General features: G+C 33.3%; 2 protein-coding genes across 2 annotated transcripts; both read left to right on the top strand.

Moving 5' to 3' along the window:
• The first annotated feature begins 967 nt into the window (after positions 1–967).
• On the top strand, positions 968–5,275 carry LOC125863675 (uncharacterized). Its single transcript, XM_049543713.1, has 5 exons — positions 968–1,023; positions 1,811–2,069; positions 2,186–2,293; positions 3,269–3,333; positions 4,984–5,275. Exons 1-5 carry the CDS (start codon positions 968–970, stop codon positions 5,273–5,275), a joined length of 780 nt encoding a protein of 259 aa, XP_049399670.1.
• Positions 5,276–15,167: 9,892 nt separating this feature from the next.
• On the top strand, positions 15,168–17,007 carry LOC125865233 (UDP-glucuronate 4-epimerase 3-like). The gene has a single exon (XM_049545441.1). It carries the CDS (start codon positions 15,479–15,481, stop codon positions 16,784–16,786), a length of 1,308 nt encoding a protein of 435 aa, XP_049401398.1. The 5' UTR covers positions 15,168–15,478; the 3' UTR covers positions 16,787–17,007.
• The last annotated feature ends 302 nt before the right edge of the window (positions 17,008–17,309 follow it).

Below are 17,309 nucleotides of genomic sequence, written 5' to 3'. Positions count from 1 at the left end.
GTAGTTTTTGACAATATGTGAAGGTGGTTATTTTTTTGGTATTGATAAGATGTTAATAGTTGAGTTGGCGAACAAACTTAAGAAGTTTAAGATGGTTGTTTTTGTGAAGTTATGAACTTATGTTGATGTAAGTCTTTTGATACATGAACTTATGATGCATTTGTTTTATATGAAGAAATGCTTCATTTTATCAATTTCTGTTGGATTTCAATAACATGTGTACCAATTCAATAACTGAAACAACTTAGCCATAAACATACCAAATATCATTCAAGAAAATCAAAATTTTCATCACAAAAGACTTCAACTAGAAAAATACAACAACTACTATGGCAATTGATCATGACAAGTCTTTAAGTCTTCAACTTGCATTAACCAATTGATCCATATAGCAAAACACATTAACAGAAACTTTATGAAAATCTAATGAAGTTAGAGTAGTTGGTCCCTTTCTTCTTCACTTCTATCGACTTCTCTGCTGCATTTTTTATCAACTCTTCACAATCATGGAAATCAAAATCTTCTTCCTTGTCCTTCTTTTTCTTCACGCTTAGGGCAGATTCGCCTTCAAGGTCCATCACAATTGAATTTTCCATCATCTCGACAATTTCACTTTCGTTGCACTGAGCCATTTCTTTCATCTTCTTCATTATTTTTACCTTCGACATTAATTGTTTGTCCATTTCCTTAATTTTCTTCACCAATTTCTGATTTACTCTTTTTTTTGCGAAGTAAATTGCACACTGATTTATGTTTTATTTTATATTGCGAATAACTTTTTGTTTTGTTTGTGACTAGTGGATGTCGACCTGATTCACTTCATTAGAAGGTATCACTCTTTTTCTCCCCCTCCCTTACCCCCACAGTAGCTCTTTTTTCTCCAGAAAATTGTGTTGGTTTAATTTTTTTGTTTATAATTTTGGTTGGATAAGTTTTTCTGGTAATAAATAATGTTAGTTTACTAGGGATGGCAATGGGAAGGTCCAGAGCAGGGCAGAGCAGGGCAGGGCAGGGCAGGGCATGGTAAAGGTTTAACGGGGCAGCGCGGGGTAGGGCAAGGTAGGGCGAGACATACCTAATATTTTAAAACAATTAATAGGGCAGGGGAGGGGTGGGTTCATGAGAGGTTCCTTAGTTTGAGCACTCTGTAGCTTGCCAACAGTGCTCAGATTGATCTGCCCGAAAGGAAGATTTACAAAAGAACAATACACACTCCACATTGTAGATGATCTTGTTTTCTTAGCATAAAGATTAAGAAATTCGAGCTGACTTTAACTATGAGTCTATGACTAAGTCGTGCTAAATGTTAGGCAACTCATCCAAGATATACCATATTAAAATCAATTACATGAATGGGTAAGGACAATGTATCTGAATAGGCTGCAAAGATAGAGCTTATTACTCTTAAGTATTGCTTAAGATATGGTCTGGCTTGCAGACAGACAAAGGGAAAGAATCAATATGACTTTGTAAAAGACTGATGGTTTAGTTCACCTATAGAGTGGAAATATGTTATCTATATACTGTCCACGATCATTATGCTCTAGAAGGTTTCCTGCACGTATTGCTACAACAATAGCTACCTTCTAAAACATGCTCAAGTTTCATATATCAATCTTTTAGAAATGATTGTTGATTCCAATGGAATCAATTGGAAAAGTGACTCAAACGATACAAGAGATGGTTATTTAGGAGAATTCAAGGTATAACTTTTAGTAATAAGTGAGTTTAGAAAGTGTATTCACAATTATAGATATGATATATATGTATTACTTTTAAATTTTATTTTCTATTGGGATGTTTCCATTAGTGAAAGTGAAGTAAAGAGACACTGGTTGGCTAAGGTGGCAATAAACTACAGGAACTTCATTTCGAAAATAAAAGGAGAAGGAATTAGGACAGGTTATGTACCTGAGCATGTGTGGGAAAGATGGATGGAACTTTGGGGAAGTGTTGAGTGTATTAAGAAGTCAGAAATAAATGCAAAGAACCGTCGTGCCGGCCATGAAACTCCGGCTGGGACTCACGCGGACGGCTCTATTTCAATGGGAGAATATCACAAAAAACTTGTAAGTACATATTCCATGAACTATATCAGTAAAAATTTTACTTTCTTTACGCTTGTATCTAAACATATTACGCAACAAATTTGATTGTATATATAAAGTGATTTTATTTTGTATAGGCTATTGAAAAGGGTCGAGATCCAACACCAGGGAAGTTACATTTGCACGTCCATACACATGCTCATGATGAAAAATCTTTTGTTGATGAGCGTTCTCGAATTGTCCATGTAAGTCCAAAATCTTTAAAATAGGGAACTTGGCTAAAGATGGAAAGACACAGTTAGATGCCCTTTCCTTAACTATATAAGTTTTATAATGGCTATTATTTATTGGTTGTTGGTTGCTGGTTGTTGGTATGAGTATGATTGTTGTACAATTGATTTCTCTATAAAGTCTGTTGGGTTTAGCAAGGTGTGAATGGGAAATAAAAATAGAAAATGGAAAGTAGAAGAACCAATGAAAATGGGGGAACCAATTTTGAAGGGAAAATGAAAAGTCATCATTGCAAAAGTGCAAATGAAAGGCCATTTTTACCATATCGGTAGAAGAAAGGAAATTGTTGTCCTTATATTAGGAAACACTTCCTTTAGTTCTTAAAGGGTTAAGAAGAAGGTGCCCCCTCGCGCCGTCTTTGTTGCTCTCTCGGCTTCGGCTTCGGCTTCGGCTTCGGCTTCAGAATGTTAATTAAATAACAGAATTAATTTGGCGCAACTGAATTTATTTGAAATTCACGTGTAACAGTAATCCTTCCAAAAAGTCGTTACTTTTCCCAAACGGTATTCTTTCCGAAAAGTCGTTACTTTTCCCAAAGGACACAATGTTCTGGAAAAAACGGGTCTGAACAGACGCGTTCCTTGCTGCAAATGGCTATAAATAAGAGGTCTTTTTCGTTTTTTCAGACACTGAAATTTTTCCCCTCTGCATACATTTTCTTACATAAATAAAATTGTCGATTGACTGAGTCTGTGTGTGCTCTTGTTGTTGTTCTTGCGTTCGCTGAAGTTATTGAAGTTTGAGGTACCGCTACTTCTTTAACAGGTTAATCCGTTTTATCTTGGGAGGAATTAATTTGCAACCTCGGGTACAGTGAGGGGATTAAATTTCTTAAGGAAACACAGTGGTTTCTGTGGACTCGGATTAAAAATCATTCTGTCAATTTCATCTTTTTTCTGTTTCTGTATTTTTGACTAACCTAAATACAGGAGATAACAAAGTCTTCATGCCTCAAAGAGTTTATGCCTGCTTGTATCACTCAATTTCTTGTTCTGTAATGAGGCTGCATAAATTCAATTGTTGCTCATGTGTAAGTTGTGGACTTCTCAACACTTATGTATTTACTGCTGTCACACCTGAATATGCAGTATCCATAAAGCTTCTTAGCAAAAAGAGAATGTCCACTCAAGATTTTAAACACTAATTCTAGTGAGTGTCTATAAGCTAGGATGTCATCAATGAGTAAGAATATCAACCTGCTAAACAATGAAAAAAAACTAACGACTCTCTACCCACTACCAAGTGCAACTCACTTGACTTTCAATCGGGTTCTTATTTTCTATTCATTTTCTTATGGAAATTGAGACATGAGAAACTGATGTTGATGTGATTTTTGCATAGTTTATTGCTCCATTGATGATTGATGTTTATCACCCAATGTAGATATAATGGTATTGGTCAGAAAGAGTAAAAACTGAAACTAAGCAGTGCATAGAATCAGAGACACATGAGAAAGAAGATTTGGGCATAAAAGTTTAAGGACATTTGAGTATTAGCTGTATCAATCAATCCATTAAAACTGTTAGTTACCGAAATATTTGCAATAAGACTCTCAATTTGATTTCTTCCTCTATTTAAACTTGATGTGTTAGCTGAACAAGATACACATTCTAACATCTATCTTTCCTGCTTGATCGTCAGCTTGTATTTTGGCCTCGAATTCTGTATATAGGGGTTTCCTTTCTTGTTTAGCATTCTCTTCTCGACCTTCTTTCTGTGTAATTTAGGGATTTTAGGATCGAAAATTCATGTGAATTGCAACCAAAATCACTTAAAAAGATGATGATCAAGAGGGATAAGAAACTCAAGAAAGTGACGGATTTTGCTAAACGAAAGAAAAGGGTGTTTTCGCGGGAGTTTGAGGAGATTGTTCTTTCTTGTCTTAGATAGAATCCAGACGACAGGCCAACTTCTAAGGAGCTTTTAAAAACTCCATTCTTTAGTGAAATTGAAAGGTTTAAGCAATTTGTGTTGAATACTAATAATTGAGCAGTGAAATATCAAAACATAAAATATTGATATCTATAGTGTGTATTACTTTTGTTTAGGTATGAAATGAGTTGTTTTCTTAGTTGGGATCATATGGTTCATATACATGAAATGGAACTTCTTCGGATCTATCGTCTATTTCTTTCTTCTGTTTCTTTATTTCGATGAAGTGTTGGTATGTTCGTATGAAGTTGATCATTATCTGTGGATAATGCATCTGTTTATGAACACTAAATGAATTCTGGTATTCCAAATTGGGTTGTTGATCCATTTCTTGACAGCAGGCATGGCAAACACATTCCAATTAGGATCTTGCACTTTATAGATGGTTTGTTCTTCAACTGTCTAGTTGTTGCCATAATTAGCAACTAAGTGCCCTCATGATCTCTAATATGCTCACTTGATCCAATTGAAATATATAGATCCCATAGTTTGTTAAATTTCATAGCTTGAAATTTGAAGGCCCAATTTGTACATTAATGCTAATGCTTAAAAGGTTATGCATGGTTTTGTATTTGCCTTCAAAATATATTTTATTCCCAATGTTTAATGCTTTCATTTTTCCTCTACTTAATACATGAAAAATATGAAGAAATATTGCGGAAAAAAATAGTATCTCAAGCTGATATTGATCAATGTGAAGCATTTTATCAAGTTGTGGGGGAGAAAAGAAGAGAAGAATATACGGTCTTGATTCTGAAGCAAAAAGTTACTACGGGCTGAAACTTTCTGCCTCATCGACAGTACTTCCTTCAATTTCTCAATCAACACCGATAACAAATATGGATGAGCTTGTAAAGCAAATGCTTCTTGCACTTACTAATCACTTTCTTCCCGTTGTTATGGGGAGGGTACAAGAAGGGAGTACTCCCATTGACAACCCATCAACAGTGACACCCTTAGTACCTCCTTTAGCTACTACTAATGAGGACGAGGTTGATCCTTAATTAGTTTCACGTGACAATCGTATCCCTTTTTGTTATATTGTGTGCTTTTTTGGAAAGTACAAATTCTGCAGTAACAATATTTGATGAATGTAGGTTCTTTTAAGAACAGTTGATATATTGCTTTGGATGTTTTGAATCGAAAATATGAGATTTTGATATTCTATATATTTTAAACCATATGATATTATTTTATATGTTTATTATTTTTGGGGTATTTAGCAATTTAATTTGAATTATATCAGCAGTATATTGAAAACAAAATAAATCAAATTTACAAGAAAAAATTTAGCAACAAATNATGTTTTGAATCGAAAATATGAGATTTTGATATTCTATATATTTTAAACCATATGATATTATTTTATATGTTTATTATTTTTGGGGTATTTAGCAATTTAATTTGAATTATATCAGCAGTATATTGAAAACAAAATAAATCAAATTTACAAGAAAAAATTTAGCAACAAATATGGCGACGGACCAGCGACAAACTTGTTTTGCGCCAAATGTGCTGGCTCAAACGACGGAATATGTTGCGACAGATTAGCGACGAAAAATCTGTCACGAATTTATTAAAAATGCCGGAATGAATTGTGAAATTAGCAACGATTTTATAAATATAATGACGGATTAGTCCGTCACTAAATTTATGACGGAACACATTTTTCGTTACTAAGAGATTATCAACGAGCGATAAAGTAACAGTCAATAATCCGTTGCTAATCCTGTTTAGCGACGGAATATCATAGATTAGTGAAGGATTTTGTCCGTTGGTAAAAGCTGATTTTTTTATAGTGCCATCCCTCCATCGAAAGAAATTACACTTTCTTGCACCATAATATGGGCAAGACCAAAATTTTCTTCCGGGGTTGTTGTCAGACCAAGAAGTCTTCAAAGGGAGCAACAGATCATGATTGCATCGCAACTCCGAAATCAACATCATATCGGATCTTCATTATTTGTATAAATCTTGTTCAAATCCAATTTTACCTCTTACATAGCTAACCCTACTTTTTATACAGAAAAATCGGACAATAAATTAGAAGCCCTAAACACGAATATAAATAATATTTAATAAAATCAAAGCTTACCTCTTCAAAGATGAGGTTTCAAAGTGGGCAATGTGTTTTTAATGGAGGTTTTTGATGAAGAACAACGACTACATTGTAATATTTAATGAAAAAAAAGGCATAAGTTAATTGCTACGTGGCGAATAAATATAGGTTACAGTAATTTTAAGACCATCATCATGCGCTTCTTGTATGTTTGAGTGACTTGCTGGACTGACTAAGCAAATAATACCCATAAAAATATATTAAAAATAAGTCTATGACCCCCGCAAAGTTCATATGTGTAACAACAATTTTGCCCATAATTTGGGTGTGTTTTGAATCCTTTTCCCTAAATTTAAATAGTTTTAACTTTAATTTTTTTTAAATCATAAAAATCATCAGCTCAAAATCTGAGTATTTAAAACATGATATTTTACTTTGGATCTGTGCCCTTTTTAGAAAATAAATAAATGAAAGAAATTGTTATATTTGTTAACATTCACATGTTACAAGTATTTTCTTATTTGCATATATACATTTCTTATATTTCCTTTTTAAAATTTAAGTAGCTTTAACTTCATTTTCTTAAAAAATCATAAAGAGAATCAACTCAAAATATGATATTTTACTTTTGATTTATGACCTTTTTTAGAAAATAAATAAATAAAATTGTCATATATGTTAGTATTTATCAGTTATATGTAGAAAATAAATAAAAGTGTCATATCTATCAATACTTACATAAATTATTTTTACTTATAACAATTTGCAAACTTTTCTTCTTTTTTTTCTTTTTTAATGTAAGTAACTTTATCTTTATTTATTTTTTTAAAATCATAAATAAGATCAACTCAAAACATGAATATTCAAAGCATGATATTTTATTCATGAATTATGATTTATGTTAGAAAATAAATAAATAAATGACGGATTAGATTAATCAAACATGATATTGTCAAATTAGATTTTTAATTTTGCAACACTTTAATTATTAGTAGTCCATCATTGATTATGAAATTGACAAATAAATCAGTATATTAAATAGTCGAAGATTTTTTTTTAATAAATTTGTAGAGTAGATTATATAATTAATGATGAATTAAAATAGATTTTAAATTTTCCAACACTTTAATTATGAAGCTGCATTTGAATTTTCAAATTTGCAACACTTTAATTGTTTGAGAGTTAAATAAGTGAATGACGTCATAAAGTCAAATAAGTGAATGATGTCATAACATCCTTCCATATTTTACTTTTACTCTCTCTGTCCCCCTTTTACTTTGTTCAATTTTAATTTTTTTAATAGTCATTTTTGACAAATTAAGAAAAAAAATAGTTTTTTTACCTATTATAACTTAATTTATTTAGAGAGTTAATGTTTTTGAAAACTGTAAAACCTCTTTAATGAGTAAATTGATTTTGGAATTCTATCAATTAATAGAAGTAAATTGGTAAACTTAATATGTCAGTTATTATTTTCTTAATATGTGTGTCAAGTCAAAATTGGACAAGTTAATAGAAACAGAGGGAGTATTATATAGAAAAGGCTAGGGAAACAATTGTTTATCAGCATGCTTGCTTCCCTAGCCAGGGGTAACTGTCACGACCCAATTAAGGATCATGACCAGCGCTAAGGGGGAGAATCCCAAAGCAAGCCTCACCAGAATTCTACAGAAAATCGGGCAGAGTTTCCTTTGTCTTTAGGCCTATCCTGGATTTTTTTCCTATCTCAGAATTTCACAACACAACTAATAGAAATTATAAACCACCATTTAATATCCATCAAGGATCAAATTGTCACGAAATAAAAACCAATTCATCTCCAAAATTACGGAGAAAAAAAATTCCAAACTAGTCACTTGACTACAATTCGAAGGACTAATCTTGACTCAAATCAAAGAATGACAAATGGAGCAATTCTAAGAGTTTTTAAAAGAAACTAAATAAACATAACAAATCGATGGTTCTCTTGCCACGCGAAGCAGTGCGGGGCTCACCAGATGCTACTAACTCACACGCTAGTTAATGGAATCCTCTTCAATACCACTTGAATTCTCTGTAAAAACAAATAGCGAGGAGTGAGACGCTAGCTCAGTGAGTAATAATACTTAACCACAACCATTTTAATGAGGGACAAGTTAGAAAGCATGATAGTGTAATAGTCATGATGATGAAACAATGCTCTTTCAGAAACAATAACAATATTCAACCTTAGGTGCCTCATATAAGAAAAATCAATGTAAATACATACTAGCAAACTCAGAAAAAGAATATTTTCATATCAAATCTTATAGCTGGGAAGTTTCCAAGGATGAATCTTGTAATCGGTGTGGTCTTCTCCTTAAGAAGTAACCAATAACAGTGAACTCCTCATAAAGGAGTTAGTTATTCATATCAGTAGATCCCTACTCGAGGGATTTCAGTAACAGTATACTAGTTCTACCTTCCCACTAGCAAGGGCTTTATCAGTAATCAGAACTACAAGGTGCACCAGGTCTAACGAACCCGCCATTAGCTACGGGATTCATCAAGGTCTACTCCTATTTATATTTTTCTTGTAATAAGTAAAAACAATTCAAAATCGAATAGAGCATTTAAATCTTATCAAATCATATCATTTCATAGTTTAACAATCACTTGTCAAAATACTATTTCTCAAATAAGTATAAAACCTTTTCAATATCAGTAATCATATCTTATAAGAATGAGATAATCTCAAATAATCTTTTCAGTATCATATCCAGTAAAAGACTTGTCCCACATGCAAGTTCAAAACATTCGATAACACATTTACTTTATAAACCATGTGAAAGTCATGCAAGTTATAAAACATCAATTGTGGTAAGATTACTACTCACAGTACTTGTGTTGAGTTACCAAGCTTGCCACTCAATTACTTCGTACGAATTCCTTTGGTCAATCTATAATCACATTCATAATAATTTCGTGTTAACTCCTTCATTTAGGTAATTCATACTACATAAAAAAAAACCCAGCCCTAGAGGTTTCATGACTGATTCGAAATCTGCCCAATCACTTAATTAGTGCTTTAATCACACACAATCGCTGTAAAAAGATCAACCTAACCTTACTGCCCAACTACTCTTATTGCATATAAGCCCAATACCAAAGTTTATAGTTCAAATCATTGATTATATTCACTTGGTTCATAAGAATGAAATAAATTTCCTGTTCTTCTTCTAAACCCATGTTTCTCAACTTCCCAATTCCCAATCTTATAGTCATGGAAGATACAAATTCAACCTTTAGACTAAGTTAAGAAACTTACCTTCTTCTCGTTCTTCTTCTTCGTCCACCTCTCTCTTTAGTTTGAGAGCTAAGGCTTCCAATTTAAATTTATGTTTCTCCTTCGTTCGTTCGCTCACTATAGAACAAGAAGAGTCCCCTTTTTTTTTTCTTTTGATCCCCTGAAGTTGCAGCGTTGCTGCTGCTTCTGTTAGGGCTTTCAGCCCTTTTTTTAAAAAAAAAATTCTGATCCTCTTTTTTTTTTTTTAAATGAGAGCTAAATGACAATTATGCCCTTATTTTAATATAGGGTATTACAGTAACATGGACAATTTTTAATATCTTCTTAATGTTATGCTTAAATTATTATTGTACTTGATTGTTTTATAATTGTACTTTCTTAATATAGGACATAAAAGTCCTACATTCTGCTTTTCAGCCGTAAAATTTGATAATGGCACTAATGTTGTTGGATCCAGAGTCATGAATCCATGAACAGGTCTTGGCTGCCAAATGCAGCCTCAGCAAGGAGGACAAATGCTCTATGATGCAGCTAATAACAAATGACCATATTTCAATGAAGAACAATACAAGCACCTTGTAAATCTGCTTAACAAAGATGCAGATGAGCAACATGCTAACATAAAGGTACAATTACTTGCCTTGTGTCAGCAGTTACTTGTAGAGAGTGAATTATAGAATTTGGAGCAACACATCATATATCATCCAGCTTAAACCTACTAGAACAAGGTAGGCAGGTATATAACTCTAGCAAAAACAAGGTATATTTACTTACAGAAGACAAGGAAAATGTGACACGTGTTGGTGCAACAACTATACTGAAGGAAGTAATAGTTATCAATGTTCTTTATGTACGTGAGTTTAAGTTCAATCTCTTGGTAGTGTCGAAATTAAGCAAGGAACTATCTTGCTCTGTCAATTTTTCCCTAATTTTTGTATATTTCACGACCTTCACAGTAGCAGAGTGAGAGGTATTGGTAGAGAGGAAGATGGTTTGTATAAGCTAAAGGTAAATAAAGTTAGCTAGAATGAGAAAGAGGCAATAAGTGCAACATCTACTTACGGAAATGGAGAAGCATACAAGCTGTGGCACATGAGATTGGGTCATCCATCACAAGCCATCATGAAGGACATATCACCTGTAAAATACCATGATAATAGTTCTATACATGATAAATGTTCCATTTTCCCTATTGCTAAGCAAACTAGATTGAAGGTTCCTACTGGTAATTCAAGAAGTGTATATCCTTTTGAACTTGTACACATGGATCTTTGGGGTTCCTATAAAATTCCTACTCTTTATAAGAAGCATTATTTTCTAACTATTGTTGATGATTATACTAGATTCACTTGGTTATATTTGTTACCGTTAAAGTCTGAAGTAATTGTGGTATTGCAACTGTTCTTTAACATGGTCAAAAATCAGTTTGGAGTCATAGTTAAAACATTAAGGTCAAATAATGACACTAAGTTTTTCAACTCTCAGTTCACCAATCTCCTACGATATTGTTCATCAAAGTAGTTGTGTCTATACCCCTCAACAAAATAGTGTTGTTGAGAGGAAACACATACACATTTTAGACATAGCCAAGGAAATCAGGTTTCAAGGTGGATTTCCTTTGAAATATTGAGGTATTTGTGTGAAGGTTGTAGTATATTTGATCAATAAAATGTCATTTGATGCATTAAATGAACACATCCCATTTGAGCTTCTGTATAAAAGAATGGCAAGCTTAGAACACATTAGAGTTCTCGGATGCTCATGTTATGCCACTAGAGTACTAAAAACTGATAAATTTGGTGAAAGAGCAACAACTTCAGTTTTGATGGGCTTTTCTGAAACTTAGAAGAGGTACATACTCATAAACCTAAAGACCAGTCAGTTCTTGGTAAGTAGAGATGTTTCTTTCAGGGAAGCTGAATTTCCTTTATTAAGAGGTACTCTTGAAATTGGAGTAAGGACTGTTGATGGTGTTGAAACATAGACACTCATGGATACCACTCAGGTTGCACATGTTCCTTTAGGACAATCAAATGCTCATGTTCCTGATGATCCTCTTGCTAGCACTGTAGATGCATCCACCAGTGAAGTTCATGATGGTCCTCTTGTTGTTGCAGTTGTAGGCTATGCTCACCGTGCTGATGATAATGCAGTTGATCACATCCATCCTGATTCCAATATTGTACTGCTCCAGCTTACACAAGGAAATCCACTATGAGGGCTCAAGAGCCAGTTTGGTTGAAAGGTTATGTGACCACAAAGAAAACCAACCTATACTCTCTTTCAAACTACTTGAGCTATGATGCAACATCTCCCAAATACAAAGCCTATTTGGCTAATTTTTCTACATTGGTAGAACCAAAATGCTTCAAGGAGGCAGTTCAAGATACAAGGTAAGTAGATGTTATGAAGAAAGAAGTTCAAGAATTAGAGGATAACAAAACTTGGAAAGTGATGTCCTTGCCACATGGTAAGAATGTTATAGGTTCTAAATGGGTGTACAAGATAAAGTACAAAGCAAATGGAGAAGTGGAAAGGTTCAAATCTAGGTTGATAGCAAAAGGATACCGCCAAAGAGATGGGCTGGATTATCATGACTCCTTTTTCCTTGTGGCCAAAATGGTAACAGTAAGGTTTGTCATTGCTTTGGTTGCTTTGAAGAAATGAAATCTTTTTCAAATGGATGTGTACAATACTTTCTTGCAAGGTGATCTTTATGAAGAAGTCTACATGAAAATGTCTGAGGGTTTCAGAAAGCAGGGGGGGTATAAAGTTTGTAAACTGCTGAAGTCACTCTATGGACTTAAGCATGCCTCAATACAATGGAGCATTAAACTGGCACGAGCATTGTTGGATGTTGGTATCACACAAAGTAGTCATGATTACTCTTTGTTCATAATGAGGGAATCAGATGACAATTTGATTATTCTTGTTTATGTTGATGACATGCTTATTACTGGTAGTAGTGGTTCTTTAATCAACAAAGCAAAAGGCATTTTGCACCAGAAGTTCAAAGTCAAGGACTTTGGTGAACTCAAATATTTTCTGGGAATAGAAATATTCAGATCACAACAAGGGGTTGTGTTGGATCAGAGAAAGTATGTGCTCGAATTAATTACAGAATTGGGGTTGAGTGGAGCAAAGCCTGTGGGGACACCTATGGAAATGAATACAAAACTCACTACTGTAGAGCTATTGAAGTTTCAGATGATCTTTACTGAAGGATATAACTGCATACCAAAAGCTAGTGTGAAAATTTTTGTATGTGACCATAACAAAACCTGATATCAGTTTTATTGTGCAGACTTTAAGCCAGCTCATGCAACAACCAAAGAAGTCACATTGGGATGCAACAACAAGACTTGTTAGATACCTGAGAGCTGGACCAGGTCAAAGGGTGTTGTTGGCATCTGAAGGACCTCTAACATTATCCTCTTGGTGTGATTCTGACTGGGTTGCATGTCCTACTACTAGGAGGTCAGTTACTAATTTTGCAGTAAAGTTTGGGAATTCTATCATTTCTTGGAAGTCTAAGAAGCAGCAAACAGTTTCAAAAAGCTCTGCAGAGGCAGAGTATAGGAGCATGACAACAAATGTGGCTGAAATTGTAATATTAGTTGGTCTATTCAAGGATCAAGGGGTTAAACTTGGACAACAAGTTAAGGTGTTCGTTCAGTGACAACAAATCAGCTATTCAAATAGCTGCCAACCCAATCTTTCATGAAAGAACTAAGAACATCGAGATTGATTGTTATTTCATAAGGGATAATGCTAAAGAAGGACTTATTGATCCGGTCTATGTTCATACTAAGGCTTACTAAGGCTCTCACCAAGGCTCAACATGATTATTTGATGACAAAAGCTTGGAGTTTTCAATGTTCTTCAACCTCTAGCTTGAGGGGTATTAGATTTTAGCTAAATCAGAAGTTACTTAATTAGTTGCAATGTTGGTTAGCTAGTTAGTGCTAGATGTATTAAGTTAGTTGTTAGATATTTTGTTAAAAAAGTTAGTTACAGATTTTTGTATATATGTATGATTCAGCTGATGAATTGAAAGCAAGTTTCATTCTCCACAAATCATTCTTCCCTGTAACTCTTTCGTTTCTCTCTAGTGTTCCATAACAATAGAGTTATTTTGTGATTTTAGCAACATTATTTCAAACAACCCAGATAGATGATTTAATCGAATCATTCCTACGTGATAAAAGAATACATGTTCGTCTAGCTCAGTCAATGATTAGAATCTTATATTGATAATGTGTTATAAAATAAAATTCAAAATATTAAGAACAAAGAAAGAAGGTGAGTAGTATAAAGAAAAAGCCAAAGTAGTAGTTTTTCTTACAATATGTGGCACTTTTCATATATCAACATGGGGATGAGTTTTGATTTTCAATAAAGAATATGAAAAATTTGGACAATAAATGATAATAATTGTGACTTTTATTCTTATAAACTAATAAAATAAATAAGAAAATAGGGAAAAAACATCTTTTATGGCTAGTGCAATATTTTTTTACTGACAACTTTAATCATGGGTTCATCATGAAACATAATAAATATAAATGAATGTCAGAAATTTTGTTTGGAGAGTTACGCCTTTTCATTTTAAAAATTTATTTAGTGAGCAATTATGCTATTCTTTAATTGACTAATTATGTAAATATTTTTTAGATTATTGAAATTAGATAAAAAGAGAAATCTCATAATTAAGAGAGTTAAAGGGATGGTTTAATTTTTTTTCAAGCTATTTGAAATGATATTTCATTAGACTACTCTATTTTAATAAATTTTCATTCGTTAAGGAGAAAATGAAAGATTTAAGTGATAAATATTTTTGTCTTTAAATTTACAATAAATAATAGGAATAAGTGGAGTAGTAAAATTTAGGGTATTTAAATTCTTATAATAAATAATAGAAATTAATAAAGGGAATAGTAATTGACATGGTGATGGAGAAGTGAAAGAATAACTTTGATTGAAATTTTTCTTGCTACAAAATATGAATTTATATAGAAAAAGAGGAGGAATACCATAAGGTGTCATAAACTAATAAATTTAATTTTGGGGTTATAAAGATTAAAAAAAAAAAGAGTTATGAATATTATTATGATTATAAGTTGAAGAGGTGTGAGTTATTGGTAGTTATTTCTTATTTTATTAAAGATATTAAATATATATTATAGTGATAGGTAAAAAGTTGAGTAATTGAATGTGAAGACTTTTTGAGATATTAAAAATAAAAAAATTAAATAATGAAGAAAAAAATGGTAAAAAAAAGAAGGAAAAAAGACAAATATAAATGGAGGCCATAGAAAGATGTCACGTTACATTTTCTATGTTTCTCATTTATATATATAGATTCTTGTTTGACTCTCAACTAAATTTCCTTCCTTATTAATCCACCTCAAAAATCTTCATCATTCCATTTTAATAGTAAATTCTTTCAAACCTCATTCTTCTCCCTCCTCAATTAGTCCACCCCCCTCATATACCCCCACCCTCTCTCCAATCACCCATTTTCCTAATCAATCATCAACTTCCTTATGTAAAAACCAAAACCAAAGAAGCCCCACAAAAGTAAAACCACCATTTCTCCAACAACAACATCCAATTAACAATCATTTCAAGAAACCATTAGATTCCCATAAATAAAGGGCCTAAAGTTTCCATATTATCCAACTCCTTCATTTCTTCCCTTTTTTTCCCTTCATTTCTTCTTTTCTCCATTTCCATAACCAAAAAAAATCAAATCTTTAACACAATGGGTGGAAAAAAGAAGGAATTTTCCAAACCCTAACACTTCAAGAAACTAATTTTACCTTGAAAACAAGAGATACCCAAATTGGGGTATGCTCAAAATTTCAAGATTTTTCAAGAATAATGTCCTCAATGAAGCACATTGACAATATTCCATCAACCCCAGGAAAGTTTAAGGAAAAATCCAGTTACAATAGGCTTAGGCTCCATTTTTCTATAGCCAAGCTTACATTTTGGTCATTTGTGTTCTTGGGTTTGATCTTTGTATGCTTTTTTAGATCACCATCTTCATCTTCATCCCCTGCATCTTCAGATCTCTCAAGAAGATCTCTTAGAACAAGCTCTTATGATGGTCCAGCTTGGGAGAAAAGGATTAAGGCCTCAGCAAAAATCAGGTCAAGAAATGGTATGTCTGTTTTGGTTACTGGTGCTGCTGGTTTTGTAGGTACACATGTTTCATCTGCATTGAAACGTCGCGGTGATGGTGTGGTGGGGTTAGATAATTTCAATGATTATTATGATCCATCTTTGAAAAGAGCCCGACAAACTCTGTTAGAGGGTACCGGGGTCTACATTGTAGAGGGTGACATCAATGATGTCACCCTCTTAAAGAAATTATTCGATGTTGTTCAATTTAGTCATGTTATGCATTTGGCTGCACAAGCTGGTGTTAGATATGCAATGGAAAATCCTAGCTCATATGTGCATAGTAACATTGCTGGTTTAGTTAATCTTCTTGAATTTTGCAAAAATGCTAATCCTCAACCTTCTATTATATGGGCATCATCAAGCTCTGTATATGGATTGAATACAAAGGTTCCGTTTTCGGAGTCTGATAGGACAGATCAACCAGCTAGTCTATATGCTGCAACTAAGAAAGCTGGTGAAGAAATTGCTCATACATATAATCATATATATGGACTTTCACTTACTGGATTGCGATTTTTCACTGTTTATGGACCATGGGGTAGGCCAGATATGGCGTATTTCTTCTTCACGAGGGATATTTTGAAGGGGAAGTCTATATCGATCTTTGAGGGAGCTAATCATGGGACTGTTGCTAGAGACTTTACCTACATTGATGACATAGTAAAGGGTTGTTTGGGAGCGTTGGACACAGCTGAAAAGAGCACGGGAAGTGGTGGGAAAAAGAAAGGCCCTGCTCAATTGCGCGTGTTCAATTTGGGAAACACATCTCCTGTGCCTGTTTCGGATCTTGTTACCATTTTGGAAAGGTTACTAAAGGTGAAGGCTAAACGAGCGTTGATGAAATTGCCAAGGAATGGTGATGTTCAGTTTACTCATGCTAATATAAGCTTTGCACAAAGGGAACTTGGATATAAGCCTACAACAGATTTGCAGACCGGGCTTAAGAAATTCGTTCGATGGTACCTTAGTTACTATGTTGATGGAAAGAAGAGCGCGCAGTGATCATACATTCTTTCAATTCTTGGTTCATTTACATTCTTGTTATTGTTATTGCCACCATTTTCTTCATTTCATTATATTCTAATGATGCGCGATACAAGGAGCATATATACGATCCCACGTTGAGGCTGTGTGATTGATTGACATTGTAATTTTTCAGGCAATTTAATTTGTATCAAATGCAACCTGAAACCAACTTTTACCATATCATTGTTGTAGTTTTACAGAGCTCATGATTGATAGACAATTGCTTATTATGGACATGTATTATCTTTATTAAATTATAGTAATAAAAATAGCATATGATAGTTCCATATTTGAACTCTGTGTGTATAACCATAACCAGAAGAGGTGAAATCCCTACACAAATAATCGGGCGGATTTCTTCTTTACTATTTCTAGCCAATATACATAATTTATACTCTATTCCTATCTTGTTTATGTATTATGATATGCTCTTTCGGTAAGAATTAAGATGGTATAAGAATTGATTTTTTTTTATGTAGTTTTCATAACTTGCGGGATT

The sequence above is a fragment of the Solanum stenotomum genome, chromosome 5 (assembly GCF_019186545.1).
Source record: "Solanum stenotomum isolate F172 chromosome 5, ASM1918654v1, whole genome shotgun sequence".
NCBI lineage: Eukaryota > Viridiplantae > Streptophyta > Magnoliopsida > Solanales > Solanaceae > Solanum > Solanum stenotomum.
This window is presented reverse-complemented; position numbering and strand designations above follow the sequence as displayed.

Coding starts and splice junctions, on each gene's coding strand:
- LOC125865233 (XM_049545441.1), top strand. CDS start 15,479: ATGTCCTCAATGAAGCACATTGACAATATTCCATCAACCCCAGGAAAG.
- LOC125863675 (XM_049543713.1), top strand. CDS start 968: ATGGCAATGGGAAGGTCCAGAGCAGGGCAGAGCAGGGCAGGGCAGGGC. Junction 2,070..2,185: donor GAGAATATCACAAAAAACTT/GTAAGTACATAT, acceptor TATTTTGTATAG/GCTATTGAAAAGGGTCGAGA. Junction 3,334..4,983: donor ATCACTCAATTTCTTGTTCT/GTAATGAGGCTG, acceptor CATTTTATCAAG/TTGTGGGGGAGAAAAGAAGA.